General features: G+C 46.1%; 1 protein-coding gene across 2 annotated transcripts in view; it reads right to left on the minus strand.

Annotated features, from left to right (window-relative positions):
• LOC124018334 (dedicator of cytokinesis protein 1-like) overlaps nt 1-16,748 on the minus strand; it is a 173,744-nt gene that overhangs the window by 74,808 nt on the left and 82,188 nt on the right. For both annotated transcript variants that reach the window (XM_046333608.1, XM_046333607.1), the window contains exons 13-14: nt 12,742-12,867; nt 11,456-11,580 (exon numbers count right to left, since the gene is read on the minus strand). In XM_046333608.1, coding sequence (XP_046189564.1) covers nt 11,456-11,580; nt 12,742-12,867 — 251 coding nt within the window. The remainder of the gene's footprint in view (nt 1-11,455; nt 11,581-12,741; nt 12,868-16,748) is intronic.

Genomic DNA, 16,748 nt, shown 5'->3' on the forward strand with positions numbered 1-16,748 from the left:
AGTAGGCCTCTAATAACAATAATACAGCAGTAGGCCTCTATTAACAATAATACAGCAGTAGGCCTCTAATAACAACAATACAGCAGTAGGCCTCTAATAACAACAATACAGCAGTAGGCCTCTAATAACAACAATACAGCAGTAGGCCTCTATTAACAATAATACAGCAGTAGGCCTCTATTAACAATAAAACAGCAGTAGGCCTCTATTAACAATAAAACAGCAGTAGGCCTCTATTAACAATAAACAGCAGTAGGCCTCTAATAACAATAATACAGCAGTAGGCCTCTATTAACAATAATACAGCAGTAGGCCTCTATTAACAATAACAATAATACAGCAGTAGGCCTCTATTAACAATAATACAGCAGTAGGCCTCTATTAACAATAATACAGCAGTAGGCCTCTATTAACAATAATACAGCAGTAGGCCTCTAATAACAATAATACAGCAGTAGGCCTCTATTAACAATAATACAGCAGTAGGCCTCTAATAACAATAATACAGCAGTAGGCCTCTATTAACAATAATACAGCAGTAGGCCTCTAATAACAATAATACAGCAGTAGGTCTCTAATAACAATAATACAGCAGTAGGCCTCTATTAACAATAATACAGCAGTAGGCCTCTATTAACAATAATACAGCAGTAGGCCTCTAATAACAATAATACAGCAGTAGGCCTCTAATAACAATAATACAGCAGTAGGCCTCTATTAACAATAATACAGCAGTAGGCCTCTAATAACAATAATACAGCAGTAGGCCTCTATTAACAACAATACAGCAGTAGGCCTCTAATAACAATAATACAGCAGTAGGCCTCTAATAACAATAATACAGCAGTAGGCCTCTATTAACAACAATACAGCAGTAGGCCTCTATTAACAATAATACAGCAGTAGGCCTCTATTAACAATAATACAGCAGTAGGCCTCTATTAACAATAATACAGCAGTAGGCCTCTATTAACAATAATACAGCAGTAGGCCTCTATTAACAATAATACAGCAGTAGGCCTCTATTAACAATAATACAGCAGTAGGCCTCTATTAACAATAATACAGCAGTAGGCCTCTATTAACAATAATACAGCAGTAGGCCTCTATTAACAATAATACAGCAGTAGGCCTCTATTAACAACAATACAGCAGTAGGCCTCTATTAACAATAAAACAGCAGTAGGCCTCTAATAACAATAAAACAGCAGTAGGCCTCTATTAACAATAATACAGCAGTAGGCCTCTATTACCAATAATACAGCAGTAGGCCTCTATTACCAATAATACAGCAGTAGGCCTCTATTAACAATAATACAGCAGTAGGCCTCTATTAACAATAATACAGCAGTAGGCCTCTATTAACAATAATACAGCAGTAGGCCTCTAATAACAATAATACAGCAGTAGGCTTCTATTAACAATAATACAGCAGTAGGCCTCTATTAACAATAATACAGCAGTAGGCCTCTATTAACAATAATACAGCAGTAGGCCTCTTTTAACAATAATACAGCAGTAGGCCTCTATTAACAATAATACAGCAGTAGGCCTCTATTAACAATAATACAGCAGTAGGCCTCTATTAACAATAATACAGCAGTAGGCCTCTATTAACAATAATACAGCAGTAGGCCTCTATTAACAATAATACAGCAGTAGGCCTCTAATAACAATAATACAGCAGTAGGCCTCTATTAACAATAAAACAGCAGTAGGCCTCTATTAACAATAATACAGCAGTAGGCCTCTATTAACAACAATATGATGATCTGTGACATCGTAGCCTACCAGGATAGACCAGCAGTAGGCCTCTAATAACAACAATATGATGATCTGTGACATCGTAGCCTACCAGGATAGACCAGCAGTAGGCCTCTATTAACAACAATATGATGATCTGTGACATCGTAGCCTACCAGGATAGACCAGCAGTAGGCCTCTATTAACAACAATATGATGATCTGTGACATCGTAGCCTACCAGGATAGACCAGCAGTAGGCCTCTATTAACAACAATATGATGATCTGTGACATCGTAGCCTACCAGGATAGACCAGCAGTAGGCCTCTATTAACAACAATATGATGATCTGTGACATCGTAGCCTACCAGGATAGACCAGCAGTAGGCCTCTATTAACAACAATATGATGATCTGTGACATCGTAGCCTACCAGGATAGACCAGCAGTAGGCCTCTATTAACAACAATATGATGATCTGTGACATCGTAGCCTACCAGGATAGACCAGCAGTAGGCCTCTATTAACAACAATATGATGATCTGTGACATCGTAGCCTACCAGGATAGACCAGCAGTAGGCCTCTATTAACAACAATATGATGATCTGTGACATCGTAGCCTACCAGGATAGACCAGCAGTAGGCCTCTATTAACAACAATATGATGATCTGTGACATCGTAGCCTACCAGGATAGACCAGCAGTAGGCCTCTATTAACAACAATATGATGATCTGTGACATCGTAGCCTACCAGGATAGACCAGCAGTAGGCCTCTATTAACAACAATATGATGATCTGTGACATCGTAGCCTACCAGGATAGACCAGCAGTAGGCCTCTATTAACAACAATATGATGATCTGTGACATCGTAGCCTACCAGGATAGACCAGCAGTAGGCCTCTATTAACAACAATATGATGATCTGTGACATCGTAGCCTACCAGGATAGACCAGCAGTAGGCCTCTATTAACAACAATATGATGATCTGTGACATCGTAGCCTACCAGGATAGACCAGCAGTAGGCCTCTATTAACAACAATATGATGATCTGTGACATCGTAGCCTACCAGGATAGACCAGCAGTAGGCCTCTATTAACAACAATATGATGATCTGTGACATCGTAGCCTACCAGGATAGACCAGCAGTAGGCCTCTATTAACAACAATATGATGATCTGTGACATCGTAGCCTACCAGGATAGACCAGCAGTAGGCCTCTATTAACAACAATATGATGATCTGTGACATCGTAGCCTACCAGGATAGACCAGCAGTAGGCCTCTATTAACAACAATATGATGATCTGTGACATCGTAGCCTACCAGGATAGACCAGCAGTAGGCCTCTATTAACAACAATATGATGATCTGTGACATCGTAGCCTACCAGGATAGACCAGCAGTAGGCCTCTATTAACAACAATATGATGATCTGTGACATCGTAGCCTACCAGGATAGACCAGCAGTAGGCCTCTATTAACAACAATATGATGATCTGTGACATCGTAGCCTACCAGGATAGACCAGCAGTAGGCCTCTATTAACAACAATATGATGATCTGTGACATCGTAGCCTACCAGGAAAGACCAGCAGTAGGCCTCTATTAACAACAATATGATGATCTGTGACATCGTAGCCTACCAGGATAGACCAGCAGTAGGCCTCTATTAACAACAATATGATGATCTGTGACATCGTAGCCTACCAGGATAGACCAGCAGTAGGCCTCTATTAACAACAATATGATGATCTGTGACATCGTAGCCTACCAGGATAGACCAGCAGTAGGCCTCTATTAACAACAATATGATGATCTGTGACATCGTAGCCTACCAGGATAGACCAGCAGTAGGCCTCTATTAACAACAATATGATGATCTGTGACATCGTAGCCTACCAGGATAGACCAGCAGTAGGCCTCTATTAACAACAATATGATGATCTGTGACATCGTAGCCTACCAGGATAGACCAGCAGTAGGCCTCTATTAACAACAATATGATGATCTGTGACATCGTAGCCTACCAGGAAAGACCAGCAGTAGGCCTCTATTAACAACAATATGATGATCTGTGACATCGTAGCCTACCAGGATAGACCAGCAGTAGGCCTCTATTAACAACAATATGATGATCTGTGACATCATCACCAGGATAGACCAGCAGTAGGCCTCTATTAACAACAATATGATGATCTGTGACATCGTAGCCTACCAGGATAGACCAGCAGTAGGCCTCTATTAACAACAATATGATGATCTGTGACATCATCACCAGGATAGACCAGCAGTAGGCCTCTATTAACAACAATATGATGATCTGTGACATCATCACCAGGATAGACCAGCAGTAGGCCTCTATTAACAACAATATGATGATCTGTGACATCATCACCAGGATAGACCAGCAGTAGGCCTCTATTAACAACAATATGATGATCTGTGACATCATCACCAGGATAGACCAGCAGTAGGCCTCTATTAACAACAATATGATGATCTGTGACATCATCACCAGGATAGACCAGCAGTAGGCCTCTATTAACAACAATATGATGATCTGTGACATCATCACCAGGATAGACCAGCAGTAGGCCTCTATTAACAACAATATGATGATCTGTGACATCATCACCAGGATAGACCAGCAGTAGGCCTCTATTAACAACAATATGATGATCTGTGACATCATCACCAGGATAGACCAGCAGTAGGCCTCTATTAACAACAATACAGCAGTAGGCCTCTATTAACAACAATATGATGATCTGTGACATCATCACCAGGATAGACCAGCAGTAGGCCTCTATTAACAACAATATGATGATCTGACATCATCACCAGGATAGACCAGCAGTAGGCCTCTAATAACAACAATATGATGATCTGTGACATCATCACCAGGATAGACCAGCAGTAGGCCTCTATTAACAACAATATGATGATCTGTGACATCATCACCAGGATAGACCAGCAGTAGGCCTCTATTAACAACAATATGATGATCTGTGACATCATCACCAGGATAGACCAGCAGTAGGCCTCTATTAACAACAATATGATGATCTGTGACATCATCACCAGGATAGACCAGCAGTAGGCCTCTAATAACAACAATATGATGATCTGTGACATCATCACCAGGATAGACCAGCAGTAGGCCTCTATTAACAACAATACAGCAGTAGGCCTCTATTAACAACAATATGATGATCTGTGACATCATCACCAGGATAGACCAGCAGTAGGCCTCTATTAACAACAATATGATGATCTGTGACATCATCACCAGGATAGACCAGCAGTAGGCCTCTAATAACAACAATATGATGATCTGTGACATCATCACCAGGATAGACCAGCAGTAGGCCTCTATTAACAACAATATGATGATCTGTGACATCATCACCAGGATAGACCAGCAGTAGGCCTCTATTAACAACAATATGATGATCTGTGACATCGTCACCAGGATAGACCAGCAGTAGGCCTCTATTAACAACAATATGATGATCTGTGACATCGTCACCAGGATAGACCAGCAGTAGGCCTCTATTAACAACAATATGATGATCTGTGACATCATCACCAGGATAGACCAGCAGTAGGCCTCTATTAACAACAATATGATGATCTGTGACATCATCACCAGGATAGACCAGCAGTAGGCCTCTATTAACAACAATATGATGATCTGTGACATCGTCACCAGGATAGACCAGCAGTAGGCCTCTATTAACAACAATATGATGATCTGTGACATCATCACCAGGATAGACCAGCAGTAGGCCTCTATTAACAACAATATGATGATCTGTGACATCATCACCAGGATAGACCAGCAGTAGGCCTCTATTAACAACAATATGATGATCTGTGACATCATCACCAGGATAGACCAGCAGTAGGCCTCTATTAACAACAATATGATGATCTGTGACATCATCACCAGGATAGACCAGCAGTAGGCCTCTATTAACAACAATATGATGATCTGTGACATCATCACCAGGATAGACCAGCAGTAGGCCTCTATTAACAACAATATGATGATCTGTGACATCATCACCAGGATAGACCAGCAGTAGGCCTCTATTAACAACAATATGATGATCTGTGACATCATCACCAGGATAGACCAGCAGTAGGCCTCTATTAACAACAATATGATGATCTGTGACATCATCACCAGGATAGACCAGCAGTAGGCCTCTATTAACAACAATATGATGATCTGTGACATCATCACCAGGATAGACCAGCAGTAGGCCTCTATTAACAACAATATGATGATCTGTGACATCATCACCAGGATAGACCAGGACATTCTGAATATTAAGAAAACAACCATTTCATGACAGTTTTTATTCAAATGAGGTGCCGGTAGCCTACACACCTAGCTGGCTGTTATCGTCAGTCAGTCAGAGGAACCACTGAGTCAGAGGTGCCGGTAGCCTACACACCTAGCTGGCTGTTATCGTCAGTCAGTCAGAGGAACCACTGAGTCAGAGGTGCCGGTAGCCTACACACCTAGCTGGCTGTTATCGTCAGTCAGTCAGAGGAACCACTGAGTCAGAGGTGCCGGTAGCCTACACACCTAGCTGGCTGTTATCGTCAGTCAGTCAGAGGAACCACTGAGTCAGAGGTGCCGGTAGCCTACACACCTAGCTGGCTGTTATCGTCAGTCAGTCAGAGGAACCACTGAGTCAGAGGTGCCGGTAGCCTACACACCTAGCTGGCTGTTATCGTCAGTCAGTCAGAGGAACCACTGAGTCAGAGGTGCCGGTAGCCTACACACCTAGCTGGCTGTTATCGTCAGTCAGTCAGAGGAACCACTGAGTCAGAGGTGCCGGTAGCCTACACACCTAGCTGGCTGTTATCGTCAGTCAGTCAGAGGCACCACTGAGTCAGAGGTGCCGGTAGCCTACACACCTAGCTGGCTGTTATCGTCAGTCAGTCAGAGGCACCACTGAGTCAGAGGTGCCGGTAGCCTACACACCTAGCTGGCTGTTATCGTCAGTCAGTCAGAGGCACCACTGAGTCAGAGGTACCGGTCAGACAGAGGAACCAGTCAGACAGAGGTACCGGTCAGACAGAGGAACCAGTCAGACAGAGGAACCAGTCAGACAGAGGAACCGGTCAGACAGAGGAACCAGTCAGACAGAGGAACCGGTCAGACAGAGGAACCAGTCAGACAGAGGTACCGGTCAGACAGAGGAACCACAGTCAGTCAGAGGAACCACAGTCAGAGGAACCACAGTCAGTCAGAGGTACCAGTCAGACAGAGGAACCACAGTCAGACAGAGGAACCACTGAGTCAGAGGTACCGGTCAGACAGAGGAACCACAGTCAGACAGAGGAACCAGTCAGTCAGTCAGACAGAGGAACCACAGTCAGACAGAGGAACCAGTCAGTCAGTCAGACAGAGGAACCACAGTCAGACAGAGGAACCAGTCAGTCAGACAGAGGAACCACAGTCAGTCAGACAGAGGAACCAGTCAGTCAGACAGAGGAACCAGTCAGTCAGACAGAGGAACCAGTCAGTCAGACAGAGGAACCACAGTCAGTCAGACAGAGGAACCACAGTCAGTCAGACAGAGGAACCACAGTCAGTCAGACAGAGGAACCACAGTCAGTCAGACAGAGGAACCACAGTCAGTCAGAGAGGAACCACAGTCAGTCAGAGAGGAACCACAGTCAGTCAGAGAGGAACCACAGTCAGTCAGAGAGGAACCACAGTCAGTCAGAGAGGAACCACAGTCAGTCAGAGAGGAACCACAGTCAGTCAGAAAGAGGAACCACAGTCAGTCAGAAAGAGGAACCACAGTCAGTCAGAAAGAGGAACCACAGTCAGTCAGACAGAGGAACCGCAGTCAGTCAGACAGAGGAACCACAGTCAGTCAGACAGAGGAACCACAGTCAGTCAGACAGAGGAACCACAGTCAGTCAGACAGAGGAACCACAGTCAGTCAGACAGAGGAACCACAGTCAGTCAGACAGAGGAACCACAGTCAGTCAGACAGAGGAACCACAGTCAGTCAGACAGAGGAACCACAGTCAGTCAGACAGAGGAACCACAGTCAGTCAGAAAGAGGAACCACAGTCAGTCAGACAGAGGAACCGCAGTCAGTCAGACAGAGGAACCACAGTCAGTCAGACAGAGGAACCACAGTCAGTCAGACAGAGGAACCACAGTCAGTCAGACAGAGGAACCACAGTCAGTCAGACAGAGGAACCACAGTCAGTCAGACAGAGGAACCACAGTCAGTCAGACAGAGGAACCACAGTCAGTCAGACAGAGGAACCACAGTCAGTCAGACAGAGGAACCACAGTCAGTCAGTCAGAGGAACCACAGTCAGTCAGACAGAGGAACCACAGTCAGTCAGACAGAGGAACCACAGTCAGTCAGACAGAGGAACCACAGTCAGTCAGACAGAGGAACCACAGTCAGTCAGACAGAGGAACCAGTCAGTCAGACAGAGGAACCAGTCAGTCAGAGAGGAACCACAGTCAGTCAGAGAGGAACCACAGTCAGTCAGAGAGGAACCACAGTCAGTCAGACAGAGGAACCACAGTCAGTCAGACAGAGGAACCACAGTCAGTCAGACAGAGGAACCACAGTCAGTCAGACAGAGGAACCACAGTCAGTCAGACAGAGGAACCACAGTCAGTCAGACAGAGGAACCACAGTCAGTCAGACAGAGGAACCACAGTCAGTCAGACAGAGGAACCACAGTCAGTCAGACAGAGGAACCACAGTCAGTCAGACAGAGGAACCACAGTCAGTCAGACAGAGAAACCACAGTCAGCCAGACAGAGGAACCACAGTCAGCCAGACAGAGGAACCACAGTCAGCCAGACAGAGGAACCACAGTCAGACAGTCAGAGGAACCACAGTCAGACAGAGGAACCACAGTCAGACAGAGGAACCACAGTCAGACAGAGGAACCACAGTCAGACAGAGGAACCACAGTCAGACAGAGGAACCACAGTCAGACAGAGGAACCACAGTCAGACAGAGGAACCACAGTCAGACAGAGGAACCACAGTCAGACAGAGGAACCACAGTCAGACAGAGGAACCACAGTCAGACAGAGGAACCAGTCAGACAGAGGAACCAGTCAGACAGAGGAACCAGTCAGACAAAGGAACCAGTCAGACAAAGGAACCAGTCAGACAGAGGAACCAGTCAGACAAAGGAACCAGTCAGACAGAGGAACCAGTCAGACAGAGGAACCAGTCAGACAGAGGAACCAGTCAGACAGAGGAACCAGTCAGACAGAGGAACCACAGTCAGTCGAACCACAGTCAGACAGACAGAGGAACCACAGTCAGTCAGTCAGAGGAACCACAGTCAGTCAGTCAGAGGAACCATAGTCAGTCAGTCAGAGGAACCACAGTCAGTCAGTCAGAGGAACCACAGTCAGCCAGCCAGAGGAACCACAGTCAGCCAGCCAGAGAAACCACAGTCAGCCAGCCAGAGGAACCACAGTCAGCCAGCCAGAGGAACCACAGTCAGCCAGCCAGAGGAACCACAGTCAGCCAGCCAGAGGAACCACAGTCAGCCAGCCAGAGGAACCACAGTCAGTCAGCCAGAGGAACCACAGTCAGTCAGCCAGAGGAACCACAGTCAGTCAGCCAGAGGAACCACAGTCAGTCAGACAGAGGAACCACAGTCAGCCAGACAGAGGAACCACAGTCAGTCAGCCAGACAGAGGAACCACAGTCAGTCAGCCAGAGGAACCACAGTCAGTCAGCCAGAGGAACCACAGTCAGTCAGAGGAACCACAGTCAGAGGAACCACAGTCAGAGGAAGTAGGAGATTTATAATTGGAATTACAATGACGGAATGAAGTCATCGTAGACAAGGACGGGGAACGTAGCAAAATATCCCAAATTAGCCTTGCAATGTTAGCTAGCTAGTTAGCTGGCTCATGACAGCCGCAGGTGATCGTAACATTGTTTGTGGTGGTTGTGTTAATGTGTCGACTTAACAACAGGGGGGCAAGTTGACCTGGCATTGCTTCCTGCCCAGTGGGTATAACTGAGTGGATAAACAAGGCTGCTCAGGTAGTCTTCAAATGCCTGTCATTTCCTCTGTGCGAGAGGAGGAGAGTGTCATTTCCTCTGTGCGAGAGGAGGAGAGTGTCATTTCCTCTGTGCGAGAGGAGGAGAGTGTCATTTCCTCTGTGCGAGAGGAGGAGAGTGTCATTTCCTCTGTGCGAGAGGAGGAGAGTGTCATTTCCTCTGTGCGAGAGGAGGAGAGTGTCATTTCCTCTGTGCGAGAGGAGGAGAGTGTCATTTCCTCTGTGCGAGAGGAGGAGAGTGTCATTTCCTCTGTGCGAGAGGAGGAGAGTGTCATTTCCTCTGTGCGAGAGGAGGAGAGTGTCATTTCCTCTGTGCGAGAGGAGGAGAGTGTCATTTCCTCTGTGCGAGAGGAGGAGAGTGTCATTTCCTCTGTGCGAGAGGAGGAGAGTGTCATTTCCTCTGTGCGAGAGGAGGAGAGTGTCATTTCCTCTGTGCGAGAGGAGGAGAGTGTCATTTCCTCTGTGCGAGAGGAGGAGAGTGTCATTTCCTCTGTGCGAGAGGAGGAGAGTGTCATTTCCTCTGTGCGAGAGGAGGAGAGTGTCATTTCCTCTGTGCGAGAGGAGGAGAGTGTCATTTCCTCTGTGCGAGAGGAGGAGAGTGTCATTTCCTCTGTGCGAGAGGAGGAGAGTGTCATTTCCTCTGTGCGAGAGGAGGAGAGTGTCATTTCCTCTGTGCGAGAGGAGGAGAGTGTCATTTCCTCTGTGCGAGAGGAGGAGAGTGTCATTTCCTCTGTGCGAGAGGAGGAGAGTGTCATTTCCTCTGTGCGAGAGGAGGAGAGTGTCATTTCCTCTGTGCGAGAGGAGGAGAGTGTCATTTCCTCTGTGCGAGAGGAGGAGAGTGTCATTTCCTCTGTGCGAGAGGAGGAGAGTGTCATTTCCTCTGTGAGAGAGGAGGAGAATGTCATTTCCTCTGTGAGAGAGGAGGAGAGTGTCATTTCCTCTGTGAGAGAGGAGGAGAGTGTCATTTCCTCTGTGAGAGAGGAGGAGAGTGTCATTTCCTCTGTGAGAGAGGAGGAGAATGTCATTTCCTCTGTGAGAGAGGAGGAGAATGTCATTTCCTCTGTGAGAGAGGAGGAGAATGTCATTTCCTCTGTGAGAGAGGAGGAGAATGTCATTTCCTCTGTGAGAGAGGAGGAGAATGTCATTTCCGCTGTGGAAGAGAGGAGAATGTCATTTCCTCTGTGAGAGAGGAGGAGAATGTCATTTCCTCTGCAGGATATTAGACCCAGAGAGATGGGAGGGATATGGTGTGAGGGGTCTGGGCTACAGGATATCAGACCCAGATAGATGGGAGGGATATGGTGTGGGGGGTCTGGGCTACAGGATATCAGACCCAGATAGATGGGAGGGATATGGTGTGAGGGGTCTGGGCAACAGGATATCAATCCTCTAGAAAACGGACCACGAGGTAGACAGAACGAGATCTAAAAAGCAGTGAGACCAACATCCATTCGTCAGTCAGTACCTCCACTTTCTTTCCATCCCGTGTGTGTGTGTGTGTGTGTGTGTGTGTGTGTGTGTGTGTGTGTGTGTGTGTGTGTGTGTGTGTGTGTGTGTGTGTGTGTGTGTGTGTGTGTGTGTGTGTGTGTGTGTGTGTGTGTGTGTGTCTCTCTCAATACCTCCAGTTTCTTTCCGTCCTCGTCGTAGACGGTCATGGTGACCTCGACATTCTTGGGGGTGGACTTGCTGCCTTTATCAAACTCTCCCTGAACCAGGGTTACGTAGATATCGTTACGCACGTCACCTGAGGGGAAACAAAACAGGTTTACACACACACCTCACTGACAAAGGGTCGTGTCCTGACTGTAGACCCGCATGCTGAACGTGGACCTCACGGACAAAGGGTCGTGTCCTGACTGTAGACCCGCATGCTGAACGTGGACCTCACTGACAAAGGGTCGTGTCCTGACTGTAGACCCGCATGCTGAACGTGGACCTCACTGACAAAGGGTCGTGTCCTGACTGTCGACCCGCATGCTGAACGTGGCCCTGAACGTGGACCTCACTGACAAAGGGTCGTGTCCTGACTGTAGACCCGCATGCTGAACGTGGACCTCACTGACAAAGGGTTGTGTCCTGACTGTAGACCTGCATGCTGAACGTGGACCTCACGGACAAAGGGTCGTGTCCTGACTAGACCCGCATGCTGAACGTGGACCTCACGGACAAAGGGTCGTGTTCTGACTGTAGACCCGCATGCTGAACGTGGACCTCACTGAGAAAGGGTACCAAAATGGCCCCAAGTCAGACTAGGACCAAATATAGAATCTTTAACACCGGTGTGAATGTCACAGTGGAAAGAGGGCCTGGTACTATCAATCAATCAAACACATTTATTTATAAAGCCCTTCTTACATCAGCCGATATCTCAAAGTGCTGTACAGAAACCCAGCCTAAAACCCCAAACAGCAAACAATGCAGGTGTAGAAGCACGGTGGCTAGGAAAAACTCCCTAGAAAGGACAGAACTCTAGGAAGAAACCTAGAGAGGAACCAGGCTATGAGGGGTGGCCAGTCCTCTTCTGGCTGTGCCAGGTGGAGATTATAACAGAACATGGCCAAGATGTTCAAATGTTCATAAATGACCAGCATGGTCAAATAATAATAATCACAGTGGTTGTAGAGGGTGGAACAGGTCAGCACCTCAAGAGTAAATGTCAGTTCAGAGTTAGAGACAGCAGGTGTGGTAGAGAGGGAGAGAACTACCTGGTATGACGATCTCTGAATGAATCATGATGCTACCTGGCCTGACGATCTCTGAATGGATCATGATGCTACCTGGTATGACGATCTCTGAATGAATCATGATGCTACCTGGTATGACGACCTCTGAATGGATCATGATGCTACCTGGCATGACATGATGCTACCTGGCCTGACGATCTCTGAATGAATCATGATGCTACCTGGCATGATGATCTCTGGGAAGCCCATCTTGCGGGCCACGGCTGTGGAACGGTCAACCAGGTGAGGGAAGTCCTTCCTGATCTGATGGATATCACCCGGAAGCAGTTTCAGGGTCACCCACAGACCTGGGAACAGGGAATACGACATGTTATCAGTCAAATCAGAGCAGCTTCAGGGAGTCACCCACAGACCTGGGAACAGGGAGGGAGGGACTAGAGACCGTTGTTAAGGAAGCTACTACCAACATATGACGATCTCAGTGGGAACCTCCAGTCGGAACCTCCAGTCGGTATGACAACCAAGACTAATTGCCGGAGGTCGAGGAGTCTAAATTTGCCAGCTGGAGGCAAGACACACAATGTTTTCTACTTCAGGAAACTGACCCTTTCTAGTTTATGAAGAGGTGTTTCTATGGTAACTAAACGTAGTTTTACAGTGTTCCACACATAAACCCGTTAAAACATCCTGCAGTTAATTCTGTTCATGTGGTCATCAGTGTATAAATGCTTCCTTCAGGAAACATGGGTCATATCAGACACGACATTTACATCGTACTGAAACACAACACGGAGCAGTAGCTGGAACATCCTCAGGTAATTTGCCCCCCCATGCCCCCCCGCCCCCTTTATTCCCTATGAAGTGCACTACTTTTGACCAGGGGCCCGTAGTTCACTATGTATGGAAAACAGGTGCTGTTTGGAACACAGTCAGAGAGACAGTGGGACCTGTCAACAGAGGAGGTCAGTCTGTCTGAGGGTCTGTCTCCTCTTAAACCAAATGGACCCAATATGTAGTGATGATATACTGGGTCTGTAGTGCTGATATACTGGGTCTGTAGTGATGAGGGTCTGTAGTGATGATATACTGGGTCTGTAGTGATGATCTACTGGGTCTGTAGTGATGAGGGTCTGTAGTGATGATATACTGGGTCTGTAGTGATGAGGGTCTGTAGTGATGATATACTGGGTCTGTAGTGCTGATATACTGGGTCTGTAGTGATGAGGGTCTGTAGTGATGATATACTGGGTCTGTAGTGATGATCTACTGGGTCTGTAGTGATGATATACTGGGTCTGTAGTGATGATATACTGGGTCTGTAGTGATGATCTACTGGGTCTGTAGTGATGATATACTGGGTCTGTAGTGATGATATACTGGGTCTGTAGTGATGATCTACTGGGTCTGTAGTGATGATATACTGGGTCTGTAGTGATGAGGGTCTGTAGTGATGATATACTGGGTCTGTAGTGATGATATACTGGGTCTGTAGTGCTGATCTACTGGGTCTGTAGTGATGATATACTGGGTCTGTAGTGATGATATACTGGGTCTGTAGTGATGATATACTGGGTCTGTAGTGATGATATACTGGGTCTGTAGTGATGATATACTGGGTCTGTAGTGATGATATACTGGGTCTGTAGTGATGATATACTGGGTCTGTAGTGATGAGGGTCTGTAGTGATGATATACTGGGTCTGTAGTGATGAGGGTCTGTAGTGCTGATATACTGGGTCTGTAGTGCTGATATACTGGGTCTGTAGTGCTGATCTACTGGGTCTGTAGTGACGATATACTGGGTCTGTAGTGCTGATATACTGGGTCTGTAGTGATGATATACTGGGTCTGTAGTGCTGATATACTGGGTCTGTAGTGATGATATACTGGGTCTGTAGTGATGATATACTGGGTCTGTAGTGATGAGGGTCTGTAGTGATGAGGGTCTGTAGTGATGATATACTGGGTCTGTAGTGATGATATACTGGGTCTGTAGTGATGAGGGTCTGTAGTGATGATCTACTGGGTCTGTAGTGATGATATACTGGGTCTGTAGTGATGAGGGTCTGTAGTGATGATATACTGGGTCTGTAGTGCTGATATACTGGGTCTGTAGTGATGATATACTGGGTCTGTAGTGCTGATATACTGGGTCTGTAGTGATGATATACTGGGTCTGTAGTGATGATATACTGGGTCTGTAGTGATGAGGGTCTGTAGTGATGAGGGTCTGTAGTGATGATATACTGGGTCTGTAGTGATGATATACTGGGTCTGTAGTGATGAGGGTCTGTAGTGATGATCTACTGGGTCTGTAGTGATGATCTACTGGGTCTGTAGTGATGAGGGTCTGTAGTGATGATATACTGGGTCTGTAGTGATGATCTACTGGGTCTGTAGTGATGATATACTGGGTCTGTAGTGATGATATACTGGGTCTGTAGTGATGATATACTGGGTCTGTAGTGATGATATACTGGGTCTGTAGTGATGATATACTGGGTCTGTAGTGATGATATACTGGGTCTGTAGTGATGATATACTGGGTCTGTAGTGATGATCTACTGGGTCTGTAGTGATGATATACTGGGTCTGTAGTGATGATATACTGGGTCTGTAGTGATGATATACTGGGTCTGTAGTGATGATATACTGGGTCTGTAGTGCTGATATACTGGGTCTGTAGTGCTGATATACTGGGTCTGTAGTGACGATCTACTGGGTCTGTAGTGATGATCTACTGGGTCTGTAGTGATGATCTACTGGGTCTGTAGTGATGATCTACTGGGTCTGTAGTGATGATCTACTGGGTCTGTAGTGATGATCTACTGGGTCTGTAGTGATGATCTACTGGGTCTGTAGTGCTGATCTACTGGGTCTGTAGTGATGATCTACTGGGTCTGTAGTGATGATATACTGGGTCTGTAGTGATGATATACTGGGTCTGTAGTGATGATATACTGGGTCTGTAGTGATGATCTACTGGGTCTGTAGTGATGATCTACTGGGTCTGTAGTGATGATCTACTGGGTCTGTAGTGATGATCTACTGGGTCTGTAGTGATGATCTACTGGGTCTGTAGTGATGATCTACTGGGTCTGTAGTGATGATCTACTGGGTCTGTAGTGATGATCTACTGGGTCTGTAGTGATGATATACTGGGTCTGTAGTGATGATATACTGGGTCTGTAGTGATGATATACTGGGTCTGTAGTGCTGATATACTGGGTATGTAGTGCTGATATACTGGGTATGTAGTGATGATATACTGGGTCTGTAGTGATGATATACTGGGTCTGTAGTGATGATATACTGGGTCTGTAGTGATGATATACTGGGTCTGTAGTGCTGATATACTGGGTCTGTAGTGCTGATATACTGGGTCTGTAGTGCTGATATACTGGGTCTGTAGTGCTGATATACTGGGTCTGTAGTGACGATATACTGGGTCTGTAGTGATGATATACTGGGTCTGTAGTGATGATATACTGGGTCTGTAGTGCTGATATACTGGGTCTGTAGTGATGATATACTGGGTCTGTAGTGATGAGGGTCTGTAGTGATGAGGGTCTGTAGTGATGAGGGTCTGTAGTGATGATATACTGGGTCTGTAGTGATGATATACTGGGTCTGTAGTGATGAGGGTCTGTAGTGATGATATACTGGGTCTGTAGTGATGATATACTGGGTCTGTAGTGATGAGGGTCTGTAGTGATGATATACTGGGTCTGTAGTGATGAGGGTCTGTAGTGATGATATACTGGGTCTGTAGTGCTGATATACTGGGTCTGTAGTGATGATATACTGGGTCTGTAGTGATGATATACTGGGTCTGTAGTGATGATATACTGGGTCTGTAGTGATGATATATTGGGTCTGTAGTGATGATATACTGGGTCTGTAGTGATGATATATTGGGTCTGTAGTGATGATATACTGGGTCTGTAGTGATGATATACTGGGTCTGTAGTGATGAGGGTCTGTAGTGATGAGGGTCTGTAGTGATGATCTACTGGGTCTGTAGTGATGATCTACTGGGTCTGTAGTGATGATATACTGGGTCTGTAGTGATGAGGGTCTGTAGTGATGATATACTGGGTCTGTAGTGATGAGGGTCTGTAGTGACGATCTACTCGGTCTGTAGTGACGATCTACTGGGTCTGTAGTGATGATATACTGGGTCTGTAGTGATGATATACTGGGTCTGTAGTGATGATCTACTGGGTCT

This window comes from Oncorhynchus gorbuscha, unplaced genomic scaffold (assembly GCF_021184085.1).
Source record: "Oncorhynchus gorbuscha isolate QuinsamMale2020 ecotype Even-year unplaced genomic scaffold, OgorEven_v1.0 Un_scaffold_480, whole genome shotgun sequence".
Classification (NCBI taxonomy): Eukaryota; Metazoa; Chordata; class Actinopteri; order Salmoniformes; family Salmonidae; genus Oncorhynchus; species Oncorhynchus gorbuscha.